The 17,887-nt window shown below is 52.6% G+C and overlaps 1 protein-coding gene across 1 annotated transcript; it reads right to left on the bottom strand.

The window, feature by feature from the left end:
* Window positions 1-7,369: 7,369 nt before the first annotated feature.
* GATA4 (GATA binding protein 4) lies at window positions 7,370-7,996 on the bottom strand. The gene has a single exon (XM_028493488.1). The coding sequence runs from the start codon at window positions 7,994-7,996 to the stop codon at window positions 7,370-7,372; it is 627 nt and encodes a 208-aa protein (XP_028349289.1).
* Window positions 7,997-17,887: the final 9,891 nt, after the last annotated feature.

Raw genomic sequence — 17,887 nt, 5'->3', positions numbered from 1 at the left:
AAAGAAGTCACCAGCAGACAAATACTTTCAGATGTCAAAAAGGCCCCTTCAAGATCTTAAAACAGCAGCATCCCTGGACCTGCAAGAATTGCCCACTTCTAGAGCAAGGCAATGGAAAAACCAGTGGTCCTTCCTCTTTCTTACGCAAACAGAAGCAGCAACGTTTGCAACCTGCTTCAGCTCTAAATTCAGTACAACTCAAAGGTCTTAAAAGGACAGGTTGAAAAGAATTGGTTAAAAGACTTACCTTGCCTTGGGAGAAGGTAATTTGGTTTTCTAACACAATCCCATCACTGTCCTAGGTTAGTGGTTTTCCATTCTGGCCCCAATATAACCTGAGGGAGAAGTGCCCACACCAGGAAAGGTCACCAGTGTATGTGCCCACGAGGGGCTCTTAGGAAGTCACGTCAGTGGGGTTGGGTTCGGGGAGGGGGGGAAATCTGACAACTGCGGACGGAGATCTGCTCCCAGAAGGCATTACTGAGAGTAGGATAAGGGTTTGTTGACCCCTCGGTAAAGGAATCCCCTGTTGGATAAGCAAAAATCAAAAGCCGAATTCAGTAAATAACAATTTATGTTTTAAAGTACTTTTCCTGTACATCCATAAACTCTAAATATAGAACTCTATTTTTTTTTTAAAGGCAGGAGACTTTCAGGAAGTTAATTGATGAATACTATGTCTTTTTAAAAATTTAATTGGTTTAATTTTTTTAAATTGGTAATATAGTCACATGGCTCAAAATTTAAAAGGTTCCATTTGTACACCCGTGTCCACAGCAGCACTATTCACAAGTCAAGAGGAGGAAACAACTCAAGTGTCCATGACAGATGAATAAACAAAATGTAGTACACACATACAATGGAACATTATTCAGCATTAAAAAGAAGAAGTCATATCACAGGCTACAACATGGATGAACCTGGAGGACATTATGCTAAGTGAAATTAGGCAGTCACAAAGAGATGAGTACGGTATGATTTCCACTTATATGAGGGATCTAAGGTAGTCACATTCATAGAGACAGATCTGAAGTAGTCAGATGGGGCTTCCCTGGTGGCGCAGTGGTTAAGAATCCACCTGCCAGTGCAGGGGACATGGGATCGAGCCCTAGTCTGGGAAGATCCCACATGCCGCGGAGCAACTAAGTCCGTGCGTCACAACTACTGAGCCTGCGCTCTAGAGCCCGCGAGCCACAACTACTGAGCCTGCGCTCTAGAGCCCGCGAGCCACAACTACTGAGCCTGCGCTCTAGAGCCCGCGAGCCACAACTACTGAGCCTGCGCTCTAGAGCCCGCGAGCCACAACTACTGAGCCTGCGCTCTAGAGCCCGCGAGCCACAACTACTGAGCCTGCGCTCTAGAGCCCGCGAGCCACAACTACTGAGCCTGCGCTCTAGAGCCCGCGAGCCACAACTACTGAGCCTGCGCTCTAGAGCCCGCGAGCCACAACTACTGAGCCTGCGCTCTAGAGCCCACGAACCACAGCTACTGAAGCCCGCGCGCCTAGAGCCTGTGGTCCACAACAAGAGAAGCCACCTCAATGAGAAGCCCGCGCACCGCAACGAAGAGTAGCCCCTGCTCGCCGCAAATAGAGAAAAGCCCGCGCGCAGCAACGAAGACCCAACGCAGCCAAAAATAAATGAATAAATAAATTTATTTTAAAGAAATAGTAAAGTAGTTAGTCAGATTCATAGAGACAGAACGGCGGTTACCAAGGGCTGGGGGAGGGTGAAGTTCGGAGTGTTGTTTAATGGGTATAGACTTTTCAGTTTTGCAAGACAAAAAAATTCTGAAAATCTGTTTCACAAGAATGTAAACAACAACTTAACACTTACTGAACTGTACACTTAAAAATTGTTAAGGCAGTAAAAACAAAACAAAGTAAATCTTAACTTTAACCTCCCTGTATTTTAAACGTATTTTCTTGTTATTTAATGGATTAATAAACAAGCACAGAAAGGACAATGAAAAATGGTTAAGGTGGTTAAAAATTCAAAAAGTTCCAAGGCACAGATGGTGAAAGTCCTTTTCTCACCCTTTCCCCTCACCTCTCCAGTTATTCCCGACAGGCAACCAATGCTACAGATTCCTTGTGAATATTTCCAGAAAGAAATTAAATATTTCTAAATGCATATAATCTTTTCTTTTTTTACACAAATTCAGTGCTACACACACATTCTGCACTTATAAATGTCCTGAAGAGGATACCATACCATTACATAATGAACTTCCTAATTTTTTATGCTGGCAAGATATCATATTGTTTGTATGCACCATGTGAACACAAACAGTCCCCTAATAATGCGCGTATAGATTATTTACAATTTTGGTTGGAATAATTATTTCCAACGACCCAACAGTGCTACAACTAACATGTGCCCATAGAATATATTCTATATTTGTAGAATAAATTCCTAGAAGTTAAATTTCTAGGTCAAGGGTATCAACTCTGTAATTTGTCAGATATCACAAAGGGCTCTCCATAAAGGTTGTACCAATTTACACTCCCATCCACAGGTATCAGAGTTCCTGTTTCCCCACACCTCCGAGTATGTTTGTTTTCTTAGCTCGTTTAAGTAAAAAAAAAAAAAAAAATAGGGAGGGATCCTGAAGAAAGTGTTATCTAAAGCTGTCTCCTGTGCATCATTTCACCTGAGCACTTAGAAAGTACCTAACAAATGTGGCTTGACCTTTCAATGGGACACCCCTGGGCAGGTGACAGATCTCACTAGAAGCAGTGACATATCCCTGGCTACGCCCCCCTCCCCAGCCACACACACACTTTCCCCATTTAAATGGTTCTCAGGGCAACACCACAGACCAGACCCAGCTCTGACTGACCTTCTCAGGGTGGTAACGGAAAGTTAAACAACTTTGGTTTCTCAAAGACTGACGAATCATTCTCTAGCCAAACAAGCTACCTACGATGAGTTGATCTCACAAAGTTCCCTACATAAATGCACTGGCTCTGAAAGCAAGTGGCTTAATTGATAAGCAGTCCCCAAATGATCCAGAAAACACTTCAGAGTTTTCCACCAACCTATACCACAAACAAACTCTTAAGAACACGGTGAACGAGACACAGCTTTCAAAGAAACCATTTGGCTAACACTGAGTGATATACATGCATTTCGTTGTGTTGTTATTTTTTTTAATCAACCCTTAAAATGATTCAAAATTGTTGCACTCCTTTGAAAATATAACTGCTTGTTCTTCTATTACACAAAAGAATTGTTATTCCATCATAAACTATATTTTCATAGCTCTTCCAGTAACATCTACCACAATGTTATTTTCTTTAAGGCATATCCTCATATAATTTCCAGTTTCCTTTTCAGCCTTAAGTATTTACAAGCATTAATTGGTACAAAAATCAACTTTACTGTGGTGTAATGTACACACAATAAAACACTCCTATTTTAATAGTATACGTCCATGAATTCTGACAAATGGATATGCCTACGTTCACAACCTGATCAGGATCTCTAAAAGGAGACAGCTATATCATCCCGCCGCAGCTAACTCACAGGCACACCAACGCAGACCCGAGCCCTTGAAATGCAAGAGTCCCCAGCACAGCTCCGCTGGCAGATGGCCACGCGGTGTCTCCTTAAGCACTTTCAGGGCCCAGGGGTTCATGAATAAGACGAGCCATAGCCCACATTCCATTTCAACAACTACAATCCTGTGTGCAAAAGTGTTCTTCTCAAACCTAGTATTCTGCTCACCTAGAGCAACACAATGTTAAAAGGACATAGACGTTTGCCTTTTAGATATTTATACACAGACACTCTATCCCTCTCTTACCCACCCGGAGACTTCTCCAACGGAAACTGCTCCAGTGGTTTCCCAAGCCTTCAGGAACCCTCTCCCATCCGGCTCACTCCTCCCCAGAGCCCTCCGGTGGGTCTCTTCAGCAGCCGTGCTGTGTGGTTTGACCTGGGCAGAGGACTGCGGCAACTCCCTCCTGGGTCTCCCCTGAAATATCTGCTCAGTGCCCAGCATGTGCCAGGCACTTACACATGAGTGAGACTCTGTACCTGGTCTCAGTAAGGTCACATAATTCCATCAGTGCAGCCTAATTCAAGAATTCAATGGTTGTGTCAGGGCTCATATTGAACTTGGAATGAATTGAAGTTTATATACATGGCAGTCAAGGCAGAGTCATTCCTTCCACCCTAAGTCCAGAGCTCTACAGAGGCCCCTGTTTGCTTTTATTGCTTTGCTTTTTGCCTTATTCCAATAACCAACAAAAGAACTCTGGCAAGATATGAACTATTGTTAATACTAACGTTTAATACTTCATAGAGAAATGAAGGTGGTCTCTTCTTTCTCCTCTTTGAAATTAAAAACAGTTTCTGAGTGAAGAATGAATTAATCTGTGTGGTTTCACCTATGGTGATAAATACATCGTTTAAACAAAGCCAAGCTGGGTTCTATTATTTCATGGTACCAGAGAGTGTGACAGTAAATGAGGGCATGCATTTTCTTTCTTTCTTTTTTTTCTTTTTTTCTTTCCAAATTGCAGGTACTTTTCCTGACAAACTTCTATTTACCCTTCAACACCAAGTGCAGACGGCACCCCTTAGGTGAAGACTTCCAGATCCCTAGACAGAGGGAGGTACACCTCTGTCTTCTCTACTCTGCTCTCAGCTCAGGGCCATAGCCCATTTCTGGGTCACTCACCTGCCTTCATGTCTGTTTAGGGTGACCAATTATCCCCGTTTGTTGGGGGCCTGTCCTAAGTTTAGCACTAAAAGTCCCCAATCCTAAAAAGCCCTCAGTCTTGAGAAAATCAGAAAAATTGGTCACTCTGCATGATAGTGACTATTTACTCAATCAGCCATCATTTATGTGCCAAAGCCAAGAACTTCACAAACGTTATCTTATTTTTCTAATTTAAAACAACATTAAAAGTAGTTACAACCATCCCATTTTACAGGAAAAGAGACTGAGAGAGGAAAGGACCTTGCCCGAGATCACAGGGGCACCCGAAATTGAATCTAGGTTTGCCTTTGTCATACCTCACCCTGTACTGCCATCTTAGGACCCGGTGGCAACTCCACACAGAAAGCTCTCAATAAACACCACGGACTCAGTAATCACTTACCATCATCCTTCAATCACTCAGTATCAGTTAACATGTCAGTGATGGTCCTCGATAAAGCTACCAGGCATTAACAGGAGGGTCCATGTGATAGGCGGAACATATAAAAAGCACATGTACATATGCTGCTTTTAACTGGCTTTTATGCAAGTGCCACCTGCAGAACATGCCGGAGATGTGAATGCCAACAAATTCAACATGCCTCCTGTCCCCTCACATAGGTAACGTGGAACCATTCATCACCTGACCACTTAAAACGCTTGGCTGTGTACAGAAGAGAAAATCCAACTGCTTGGCCAGACCCCAGGGCTGTCTTCAGGTGGGACTTCCTGAAGTCGTGGGACGGAGCACAGCGTACCCAGAAGACAGGCCACACTTGTGAGCAAGGGGGCCCTCCTTAAAGGTCGGCTTGCCATCTGTTGACACTGGAGTGTGGGAAACATTACTTACTTCAACACCCTCCGGCCTGGTATGGGTTACATTTGAGAATCTAAATACTCACTGCGTGCCCTCCTCACACAGTATCTTTTTTTTTCTTTTTTACATTGTTGTGGCTGTAACTCTCATGACCACAAAGAATCCCCCCCACCTTTGGATGTCAGACGTCTCTTTTTGCCCTAACCAAGCACCAAATTCTCAGTCCAGGATCACAAGGGTTAGGAAGCAACCTCCCCACCCCACTCCCAAGTTCGAAGAAGAGAAACTGTGCGGTGCGACCATTCCTCCCTATTTTAAAATAGGAGTTCTAGAGGGAGTTCTAAGAACGCGGGGCCTGAGGGGCCCACGCCCAGCACGCCCACCTCGAGCTGCCATTGTATGGAGATGCTGCCCAGCTATCTCTCCAGGTCCTCCCGAGAGTCTCCGGAGCCTGGGGAGGGGCGGGCCCTCCTCTCTGGGGGTGCCGTCTGGCTCCCCCGTGATGGGGAGGGGGAAACTGGGAGCCACAGCTCCAAGCCCCGGCGCCACATCCACGGGTAATCAGTTTACCTGAGATGTGTATTTGGGCGGACACCCCTGCGGATCTTCCCCAGGCCACCCAGGGTCTGAGGATAAATTAAAAGCTCTTCAAAGCCTGGACTCTTCTCGGAGCCAGCCCAAGACTGGAAACCTGGGAGGAACAGGCTTTACTCTTCAAAGTGAGAACAAATGCGAAAGGATTTAGCACTTAGTAGGTAGTCAATAAATGTTAACTTTGTTGCTCAAGTCTGGGCTTCCCCTCCCCTACAAGAGTCGTCTCCATCCAAGCCGGATCCCGTCCCTTCCTGAAATTCCACAGGACCAGAGGTCATTTGCATTTTGAACTAGAGTTGCCACTTCCTTTCTCTCTCAGCCTGAAGCGCCGAAGCCATTCCTCGGACTTCATTTTGTTCATCTGTAAATGCGAGCAAGGGGCACACGTTTGACGTCCTTCCCAAGTCTGACATTCAAAGAAGCTATAAAACTGTGCCCATTACGATTGTAATTTCTAACCCCAGCCCTCGGGACCGGACGACGCCGAACACTTGGACCTGCGGCAAAGTCTCCACTTCAGTCGGGCGTTATAAAGATGCACCTCTGGGCTTCCCGCGTTCCCAAACACCGACGTGGGGTGCGCTTCCAACGCAGCCCTGGGCACCTATGCCCCGCCGACCAGCACACGGTCACAACACGCTGTGGCCCCGAGGCACCCACCTGGCACTGATCCCAGTCCAACCCATCTCCATTGCTAGGGTCCCTCATGTGCTCCCGGTGTGAACTCCCCGACAGGAAAATCTTCTGCCACCCCGAGGGATCCTCCAACTGGCCCGCCAAATGGCCCAGAAGATCTTGGGCCCAAGCCATGTAATCAGAGCCCTGCGGAGGACGCCGAGCAACGGCCGAGAGCGGGTGCGCGCAGAAGCCCGCTGTTCCCAGCGCTGTGCAGCCGGGTCGCCCGGCGGCCTCCGCAGTCACCTACAGACGGGCGCCGCCCGGGCGCACGTAGACCCCGACACACCCGACGCCCGGGGCCACCCTGCAGTCGTCTCTCCCTTTCAGAAAAGGGTCTAGAGGGCAGGCCCGCCCTCACTAAACAGAATCTGGGTTCCGTGGGGCTGTGACCTTCACCGCCACTACCGCCCGCCCCGGCCCGCCAGGTTCTGTCTCCCAGTCTGCTTTCCTTGGAAACTCACGTATCCCCTCTATCCCCCGCCCCCGCCCCCGCATACCTGTGAGAAATTAAATGTCCCAACCAAGGCTCAGGACGACCTCCGTCCCGGCCCCGGACCGCCCGGGGACGCGCGCTCAGCACTCACCGAGATTGGGGTGTCGGGCCGCAGGGTTGGCCCGGCCGGGCAGGCTGTGCAGAACCGGGCTGTCGAACGGGCCGGCGGAGGCGGCGGCGGCCGCGGCCCAGGACGCGCCCACGTCGGCCATGTAGGCGGGGTAGGGGCTGGAGTAGGAGCCCGCGAAGCCGGCTCGCCCGTACTGCTCGCGGCCTGCCAGGCCGGCGCCCGCCGCCCCGCCGCCACTGCTGTAGGCCGCGGCTTCCCGGGCCGCGGCGGCGGCGGCGGCGGCGGCCAGGGACCCGGTGGTGCCCGGGAAGGAGAAGCGCGGCGACACGGGCGGCGGGGTGTAGGCGGCCCCCTCGGCCCCCGCCTGGCTCCAGCCCGGGCTGCCCTGCTGGGTCCCGGGCCCTGCGCCCGACGGCGCGGCCCCTGAGCTGCCGCCCGAGGCGGCCCCGGACACGGTGCCCCCGCCTCCGCCCTGGAGGTAGGACAGGCCGAGCACGGACGAGGGCACCCGCGGCGTGGGCACGTAGACCGGCGAGGACGCGGCGCCCGCGCCGTGCATGAAGGCGCCCGGGCCGCCCGCCTCGTAGGGCCCCGGAGGGGGACCGTGGTTGGCGGCCATGGCCAGGCTCTGGTACATCGCCCCGCGCGCTCGTAGCGTCCGAGTCCTCGGGACAAGGAGCAGTGCGGGGAGAGAAGATAATAATACAAAAATAAAAAAGACGAATAATGTACAAGTGAGGGGCTGTCACAAAAATGAAGATCAAAAGTCACAGGTTAAAAAAAAAAACAAAACCACACGAATCCTTCAAAAATATATACGTATTAAATCCATCATTGAGCCAAAGACTCTAGGCTCTGGTTTACTCAGGAAAATCCCAAACTGAATTTGCGGTTGTTCCCGGAGGTGGTGGAGGAGGGGCCGAATCCACTGCAGGGACTGGAGGTCGCGAAGACGCGGGGTAGCGCCCGGGCGCGGGCACGGGGCTCCAGCCGGGGTCACGCGGCCTGGCCTGTCGCTGCGCGCACCGCCGTCTTCAGGACACCCCCGCCTGCGGTGCAGGGTGCGGGAGGCTGGTTCCAAGGCCGAGGGCCGGGCTGGCTCCTTTCCTCCGAGATGCAGCCGCGTCTAAACAGGGAATGACAAAGAGGGAAATAAGTTCATCCAGAGCTTTCAGAGCCCATTTCCCCTAAGCTTGGTTGCTTCTCCCGCCCTGCAAACAAAATCGCCACTCTCGGGGGGCCCAGCTTCGGAGGCCACCCGGCTCCGCGGGAAGCTAGTCTGCAGAGGCCGCGGGGTCCGGCTGCCGGAGGGAAGCCTCTGGGAGGGGCGATTTAGAGACCCGGGGCTTCCCAGTTATAGGATATGAAATTACTGGTTAGGATCACGCTCAATTTTTTTTTGTATTGCTTGTCAGACAGGACTTTAATTTTACCTTATTTCTAGCATATTCTTGTCACAATATTTTAAAAGTCCAAGGGTTTCCGGTTTCCGCGCAGAACCCAGACCTAAGAAATCTCGCCCCATCTCCTCTGTCCCCCCATCTATCCCCACTGATCCCGGCCATGAAAGAACTTTAGATTGCCCATGGAAGACAAGGACAAACTTTATAAAAACCAGCAGCCTAAGAAATTTTTGTTTGCAATCTTTTTTTGTTTTTTTTAACTAGAGGCAGAGTCTAAATATTTATAAGTGAGCACAGTGTCTGCTAAATCTCGGTGAAAAAGTTTGTGGAATCTCTTATCCATATGCTATATCACGTGGACATCAAATCAGACAAGATACACGTTCCTTGCAAACAGTTTTATTTTGGAGATTTTGCAGACTGGATATTAAGGAAAGTAAGAGGAATGTACAAAGTCACTTTACAGAACTACAGTACTCACTCAACCATTCCGATTCATCGAATGGGTTTTTCATATGGAATCACTGATCCACCCACATATGGAATCAGAACGCCAATGAGACTGCTTGGGGGAAAGAACAGTTTGTAGGACTTGATTATATCCTTGTATCCTGTGTTTTGATTTCACCAGGCAATTTTTCTGATAAAACCAAGCGCTCCACGTTCTGAAGCACCTGCTTAGTTCCAGGTCATCTTCTCCACAATTCCGCTAAGTAAAAGTGTCTCTCCTCATTTTACAAAAGAGGGGACTGAAGCATCGAAAAGTTCTGAAACTCCTTTAAGATCAAAGTACAATTAAAGGGGGTAGGGGACAGGGTCTGTAGAACTCCAGGGGTTTAAGGCTGTCCAGTCCATGCCCACTTTTCTCCTTAGGAGAGGCAGCTACCCTTAACATTTTTTTTTAAATTGCAGTAGTAGACTTACAGATATATTAACTGAACTATGTACCAAATCCAGGCTCTGGCACTTACTGAATGAATGACTGTAGACACATTTACTTAACCTTTCTGTGTCTCAGTTTCCTCATTTGCAAAAATTCAAATAGTAAAGGTAACTATCTTGTATGGTCATTGTGAGGGTTATAAATTAATATATGGAAAGCACTTATAACAGAGCCTTATAAAACTTTTATAACAGGCACAAAGAAAATTCTATACAATTGACTATTATTTTTACTACAATGTATCATGAGAAAATGCTTCAGACGTATTATGTACTATAATAAATGGTCATCTTTATTCTTTTAAAAATTTTTGGAAAAGGCATGTCTAATACATACTATATAATGCTTTTAACCACTTTTGCAAAATCACTAATAATAATAATGTTATAGCACAGCATTATACAGTCATATGTTAACTCCTAAGTGGTTTATTATTTGCTTTCAAAACTATACAATAAGTTATTGGTTTGGGGAACATTTCCTTCCAATAAGAAGTTTAGTTAGAGGATGGATATTTAAAAATTTGACCTGAAATCACCAACTTTCCCCTTTGAAAATGAAGGCAAAAAATTAATAGCTATAGGAATCTCTGGGCTTCAGTAAGTAAATACATAGGTTTACCTTAATAAAATATTTGGCATTTGATTTTAAAATCAAATAGTTGACCTATTTCATTGTATTTTCTGGAATACTCCTGCAGTTCTAAAACAAATGTCATAAGTTTCTTTTCTCAGGTAGCTGCAGGAAAGGAAGATTTATAATTTTGTAATCCAACTTCCAATATACATACAGATGCTAACTTAAGTTTTTAAATGGAAACGCTGAAAATGCCATAAATCTAACATCTGTCTTTATTACATTCGCTGCCTTTTTAAATGGCTGATACATTACCTCAGAGTTGGATTACTAAACAATAGGAGGGGGAGAAAATACCGCTCTATACCTTTCTGTTAAGACAAGAAATTAACTACTCCCTTTAAAAGACTCTTGCTTGTTTCTGTAATTGAGCCTCCTCGCAGGCCATCCCAGGAGGGAGCTGAACGAGCTCCTGAGAATTGCAGAAGAGGTCTGGCCTTGCTGTGGGGATCCGGGCTTGTGCCCCAGTTTTCCCTCTCCTGCTGATCACCCAGCCCAGTTCACCCAAAATTCACAGGCCAGAAAGGAAAGCTTTCTTCCTTGCTGAGTGAGCTCAGAGCCCTTTTCTGATCTATTTCTGAGAGCCGAGAGGATCGAGAGCGTCCTAACGTTCCCGTGCATTTACAGGTCGCTCTGGCTCCTTCGGTTCAGCTGGCGCCTTTGCCCTCGGCCTGCTACGCAGAAAACTGTCACACCCGAACGCACACCCGAGCCGGCAATAACGGACCTGGTCGCTGAGGGGGACGTGGAGATCCAGAAGCGGAGGGAGAGTATCACCCCGTCACCCCAATAAAACCTTTCTCTCTTTAAAAGCCTGAAACCTGCTCTTGGCTGCAGTTCCTTTTCTGAGAAACACAGGAAATCCTTCCCCGAGGCGCTTTCCCAACCTTCCCGGCAGCGCTAGCCCCGACTCCCACCGGCCCTGGGACCCTCACCACCCTGTTCCCCCAACCGCAAGGCCCCTCATTCTTTCAACCTGGTGGCAGTTTACCACCTGGGCATCCTCCTCTCCCCTGGGTGACCCCCCACCCCAGCCCAAAGCCAAGAGACATAATTTCGTGGACCGGGGTATCTAGCCGTGGCCAGCTGAACCCTGCTCTCCGCCGGGTTCCCGCCCTCAGCTAATCCCACCCAGAAGCAGTGTGGGTTTAGTCCCCTGGACCCCAGATAGGAAGACTGGGAGGCATAAAAAGTGCGGGCTCTCAGCAGCCATTCCCGACTTCGGAGCGCCTCCCCGGGGCCCGAGGCCCAGCTGCGCCCCCGCCCACCGCCTCTCTGTCACCCACGGGCGACACTCCTCCGCCTGACTCCCTCCGTGTTCGAGCCGCCGTGCGGCCTGTCCAGGGTAGTCGGTCAGGGGGATTTCTCGCGGACACCATCGCCACCCAGGCCCAGGCCTGCGAGATGCAAACAAGGGCTGGGAAATCTGCACGCGGGGGTGGGGATTAAACACGTTCAAGTTCACACAAAAAGAATCCAGAAGCACTTCGAGTATCCCTGTCCGCTTTCCCCCCAAATCTTACTCTGCTTTAAAGAAGCTGCTAAACCAAAGCAGAGCCGGCTTTGGGCAGGGTTAGGGAGAGGGGTATGACCAACGTCTCCCTTCCATCCGCTGGTTACCTCTCTACTCCCAAGCAAACAAGCGCGGAGGAGACGGGAAAGAGCAAGGAGAGGCGCGGGAGAAGCCGTACCTGCCGCGGCTCGAGCTTCCTGGAGGCCGGCGCGCGCTCCCCTGGGCGCCGCGGGAGCTTCGGCGGTGGCGGAGCTCTCGCAGCCTCCCTGCCGGCCGCCTCGGAGTCCCCCAGCTCGCGGCGCGGATCCCCTCGTCCCTGCGCTCCCGCTCGCCGGCGCTGACTGGCCCGCGGGAGTCACGTGCAAGGACAGGGGGCGGGGGTGCGCCGCGGCGGGCTGCACCTCCGCTGGGCGCCTGGCTGCGGGGCTGTTCAAAAAACTCCCCTAGCAAGGCAAAGTCCAGGCGCAGGGATCTCCTCGGAAGACGCCAAAGTGCGACCGCCGGGGCGCGCAGGCTTCACCCACCGCCCTGCCTGAGGTCGATTCGGTTTGTGGTTTTGCCCAGGGTCAGCTTTATTAATGAGTCGTCTCTCTCCCACCTCCTCCCCTGCCTTCCACCTCCTCCCTCCTCCCCACGCTTCCTGGTGGTCCGGTTCCAGCCGCGGCCCCGGACGCGGGGGGCGAGGGGCGGGGCTGATAGAGGGGAAGGTGACCTCTTGGGCGCGACCCCGGCTCGGGTGTGGGGCCCTGGGTCACCGGGGGTGCCCGGCTGGTTGCAGGGCTCCGGGTGATACTGGGTGGTGGGATTCTCCTAGCCCCAGATTCTGGGGAGGAGGAAGAGACACAAACTTGAGATTGCCCCCCTCAATCAGAGCGCGGACACCTAAGCCTCCCTTTCACCTTCGCAGTAGCCCGGGGAGTCGGCCAGGCTCCTGCGCTCAGTTTTATGTTCATGCAGATAAAAGTGCACGCTTTCAGGGCGAAGCTTCCCAGCCCCTGCGGCCTCCTCCCTTCAGATCTTTGCGTTTTCTCTGCTGCCTGCGGCGGCGCCGCAGCTCCAATCCAAAGGACTTAGCAGGGACATGGGGAGCTCGGCAGTCCAGCGGAGTTTCTCGGCCGAGAGGACTCTTCCAGCGGCCTCAGCCCCCCTCCCTAGAGCGGGGGCGGGGAGGGTGGCAGGCCTGAGTTTGGAGTCGGCGTCAGTGCCTAGAGGCCCCAGCTCAGCGGGGCTGCGAGCCGGAGAGTCCCTCAGACAGGTCTAAAGGTTAATAGAGCAATCACAGGGCCCTATTACCGCGTAAAAATAACCCATCGATTACCGCAGCCTTCAGCTCCAGATAACAGCCGGCCGGTGGCTCTCAAGCTTTCGGTTAAACTTCCCCCCCACCCCCCATAAGGTCGCGTTTCTCTCCCTTGCGCAGGTTTCTCATACCAGATTGGAGGGGTCGGGAGGGGGCCGGGATACCACCCTGAAAGAAACCTGTGCGCCTCCGAAGTAAGGGTACGGGCGAGACCCGCTTCCGCAGTCTGTAATCGGTCGTGGATTCCCGGCCTGCGCGAGGGCAATCCGGGCGCTGAGGCCGAGGCTAGGACGCGGGGCTGATTGGAAGGAAACCCCCCAAAGGGATCGTGGCCAACTCGTGGGGATTCTCAGGAAAATCCCGGAGGAAGGACGGAGCGCGGCTGCGCGGGGAATTCTCTTCCCTGAGCTGAAGGTGCGGAGATCCAGAGGGGCTCAGGCCGAAGAGAGAAAACTGAGGCGCCCGGCAGAGCGGCGGAAGGGCTGAGCGCCCGCTGGCCTCACCGACGCTGCTCCCAGGGCCGCTGCCCGCCTGGGCCCCTTCGCGCCCGGGAAGCTGAGGGTGGCGTGCTAGGGGGTCCCTTCTCCAGCTTCCTCCAGCTCCTCGCCAGCGCCTTGCAGAATTTGGGGCTGCAGATCCCAGGCCTGGGAACTTAAGAGGGAGGGGGTCCTGGGGATCCCGGAGGCTGGACCTGGGGAAAGGCGGTTTCGCGGGGACACTCCGACCGGCGCACTTTCAGATGCAGCCGAGAAGGGCACGCGACCCCTGTGCTCTTTGAAACGGGTCCTCCTTCCCCCTGGGGTGAGCGAGAGAGCCACGAAGGCAAAGGCCTGCGCCAGGGGCCTACGAGGGCTTTCTGAGGAGTTGCAGGGCTGAGCTCGGTGGAGCAGGAAGCTGCCCCGGCATCTCTCTTCTCCCTGGGAATTTGTGGCTCCAGCGATGCCCCATGTCTCAGAGCTGCCTCCCGCGCGCGACCCCCAGAGGGCGAAAAGGGCTGAACCTGGAGACTGGGTCTTGGGACTTAGCATCTGGCGAAACGGCCATCTGAGCGTCCTCCCCAAAGCCAAGGACGAGGGCCGCTCCCACGCGGGCTGCTACCTTTGTAGTGCCGGGTCGGCCGCGGCGCCAGAGCGCGTGTGCTGAGGGTCGCAGTAGCTGGGTGACCAGCGGCCAGCCTCGCCCCACTCCCCCCCACCAGCCTCCCGTACAGTGGTGGGGGCAATAGCAGGCCCTGCTCTGTGTGGCTGTTGTGAGACCGCTGATGGAAGAGACGGCTCTTTCTAAGCGCTTCCTTTCGAGGAACCCCGGATTTACCAGGGGGGCGCTCTCGGCCAGGCCTGCGACAGAGCTCCTTTGCCACTACCACCGACACACCCCAGCCCCCCAGCCCCTTCCGCGCTCTCCTGGTGGGCTGAAGCCTGGGAGTCCGTCAAAGATTCCTTGCTTCTAGGAAGACGCCTGGAACCGAGAATTTTGTGTCTGTGTTTTCCCCTCCCTTTGGGCCCAGCGCCCCAGCTTTCTCCCCAGAGGGCTCAGCTCAAGGACGGTCCCGAGGGTGGCTGGCGAGCGGCCCGTTCTTTTAGGGTGTTTCGTTTTCCTTCGCTCCCTCCCTCCTTCCTTCGCTCATGCCCTCCCTCCCTTGGGCGAGGCGGGAGTCGCCGCGGCCGCCGCGCCGTTGCCAGGAGCAGAGAGCATTTCAAGGCCTCGCTGGCCCGCCGGCTGGAGGAGGTTTATCGGCTGCCGCTAAGTTCCCAGGCTTCTCCCTCGCTCAGGAGGCCGCTGGGAATGGAGTTGGGTGTGTGCGTGCGTGTGGTGTGCTCTGAGGTTCGGACTCCTGGCTATTTTTAAGGAGATGTCTCTGGGCTGGGCTGGGATATGGCCCAACCCCATTCATGCCCTCTTTCCACTTTTCTTTCCCATAACCTACAAGGAAAATGTAATACTGTGAAAGTCTTTGACCTCTTTTTTACTAAGGGCCTGGGTCTAATCAAGAGTCAAGTCGTGAAATTTAGACAAATAAGAATTACTAAGATGTGCTATTCGATTTTTTAAAAAAAATCTCTCCAGGACACAAGAATAAGTTGCCGGGGTTTTTTTGCTCCATTAAGGCCTCTGGGACTTGAGCCGCTCCATACCTTAGAGACGTATTTGTAGGCAGGACATGGAGTACAGAGGAACTGGAACTCTAGTTCCCTGAAAAAAAGTTAATAAACAGTGGACGATGGGATTCACAGCGACAACAGCGACGGTCTCCCCGGGCGGGGTTCTCCGGAGTTCCTGGCGGGACCCGAGCGGGCTTGCTTTAAGCCGAGCGCAACCCCGGGGCCACAGTCTCAGTTCTGGCTGGTGCGGCCGCCGGGCACCCTGCGGAAATCAGCCTCGGCGGCCGCCAGCCCTAAAAACCAACGACGCCTGAAAGGACAGCAGGCCCCCAAAGTCTCCTAATCGGGAGCAAGAAACCCACAGAGAGACAGGACCGGGGAGGGCCCTGGAAAAGTCACCCCTCGTCCTGTGTAACGAATTCCTCCGAGATGTAGACGCGTCTCTGCGAGCTTGTACCTAAGGGCTCCGGGACAGACAGGCAAAGGGGCCCGCGCTGAACGTTTGCCGGCGCCTGTCCCCACGCGGCCCTCCAATTCCCCCGCCGGGCCTGGCGCCGCCGGCACGGTTCCTTCTCCCTCTGCGACAGTCGGTCCTCACTCGCGGGGCCTGCACTGCCCCCAGCGTCACCCCACACCCCCACCCCGCGGGTGGAGCACGGAGGATCCGGGTGCGGAGCAGGGCCGTCGCCCGCGGACGGAAAAATGGAGAACGAATTAAGCTGCGAGGCTAGTAGACCTTCTTTCCCTCCCGAGCCCCTGTGCCTTGGCAGCGGGAATTCTTGGGGAGGGGGGCTAGAGACCCCCGCCCCGGGAACCGAGCTCTGCCCCCCAGGAAGCGCTCATCAGCCTCCTGCCGGTGGACGTGAGGAGGGAAGTCAGCCACGCTTCTTAATTCTGTCTCGCTTGTAAAAATACTACTCGGTTGCTGCAAGGCGAAGCCATGCTCTGTCTCGGAGACCGCAAACGCTTCCTGCTGCTTCCGGCCCTGAGCACTAGAGTTTCTGGCACACCCTACCATATTTCCAGATTACAGAACACTTTCAAATTCCTTTTTTTTTTTTTCGAGGAAACAACAACATCGCCGCGCTAGAGGGAGGGAGAGATGTTCCCATCCTCATACAAACGGGAACTAGGAGACCCAGAGAGGTTAAGACACTTGTTGGAGGTGGCAAAGCCGGGGCGTTCTGCAACAGGTCTCGAATCTAGATTTCTGAGTCTTAGTTCTTTCATCCATTCTACTTATTATCGAGTTTCTATAACGAAACGCTTTTTAAAGCCCTCGTTTTGCTTTACAAATATTTCTAAATTTCATTTAATGAGGACGTCTGGCATTTAAAAATTAAAATCAAGTTTAAATAAAACAGGTCGTGTCTCATAATCTAAGAGCCCGTGGGAAGGGAAAGAAAAGGAGTCTCCACGTTTTCACCAAGTTCAGGAAGGATGCCAAAAGCTTTTTGAATGGGGAGGGCACTCCTCAGGCCCCGGGGCAGCAGAGGCGAGAACTGAAACCCAGTCCAGGCGCCCGCAAGTCCGGGCTGTGCCGCCAGCGGGTCGCCGAGCACCGGGCGCCCTGCGGCCAGGCTGGCGCCCTATCGTTCGCCCTTCTACCCTCGCCCAGCCTGGCTCCCTCTCCCCCACCAAATCCGAGGACTTCGGATGGGGGTGGGGGAACAGCAGCAAGCGGGAGCTTCCGGCACCCACTGCCCGGGCTGCACCAAGAACCGCCCTGGGCCTGCGGAACCTTTGAGCTGTCCGGAGGGGCCCTACTCTTGGGGACCGAAGCTGTCACCTCCAGGATCTCTCTTGGTGACGAGGGCCCCATTCTTTCCCTTGTGGGTTCTCCCTCCCTCCTACCCTGTTAGGGACTTTTGAAGCTGCAGCACTGACTACGCCCAGTACAGCGCAAGAGCACGGTAAATGTTCTTGGAATACATAAAATGTGACTTGGCTTAATTCCTAGGCCTTCTGTTCCCCGGAGTTACAAATTCGTTTATCTATGGTTGCTTATACACACCCCTTCCTCCCCCCCAACACACCCCAGAAGGTAGGCTCTATGAGGGCAGCAGCGGGGGCTGGCACATAGTAGATGTAATTGCATGATTAAAATTACAAAAGGAGTTGCTAATAGCATCTCTCGGGGTTGCTGGGAGTTGGAGAAACAACACTCCCTTCAAAGGGGAATGCATCCCCTGGCACACAGTAGGTGCTTAGAGTCACCACCATTTCTCAGAGTAGGACCCTGAGGCCCAGGCCAGACATGGAGAGAGAGGCCCAGTCTGAGTCGCTGCAGAGTGTTTATCTGCACCGCCACCTACAAATCTCTCACCCAAATCTAGGCTGCCTCTAAGGAAACCGGGAGTCCCAGGACTCTGGGGTCTGCAGGAGGAAGGGATTTCCAGGCGCACAGTCAGGATTTTGGAGGTCAAGTTCAGCTAGGGACCTGGTTAGGCGCTTAGGCTGCGACAATTGGACAGGGAGGCTGCCCGGTTCCCTAGGACAAAGGCCGACGAGAGACGCCAGGTGTACCATCTCCCGGTGCGGACGGCCCAAACCCGTACCTTTTGGAAAGCTGGAGGGACGCTGTCCGACAGCAGGACCGAGAAAAAAAAGTGAGGGAGGGACGGAGAGAGG

Source organism: Physeter macrocephalus, chromosome 9 (genome assembly GCF_002837175.3).
Source record: "Physeter macrocephalus isolate SW-GA chromosome 9, ASM283717v5, whole genome shotgun sequence".
NCBI lineage: Eukaryota > Metazoa > Chordata > Mammalia > Artiodactyla > Physeteridae > Physeter > Physeter macrocephalus.
This window is presented reverse-complemented; position numbering and strand designations above follow the sequence as displayed.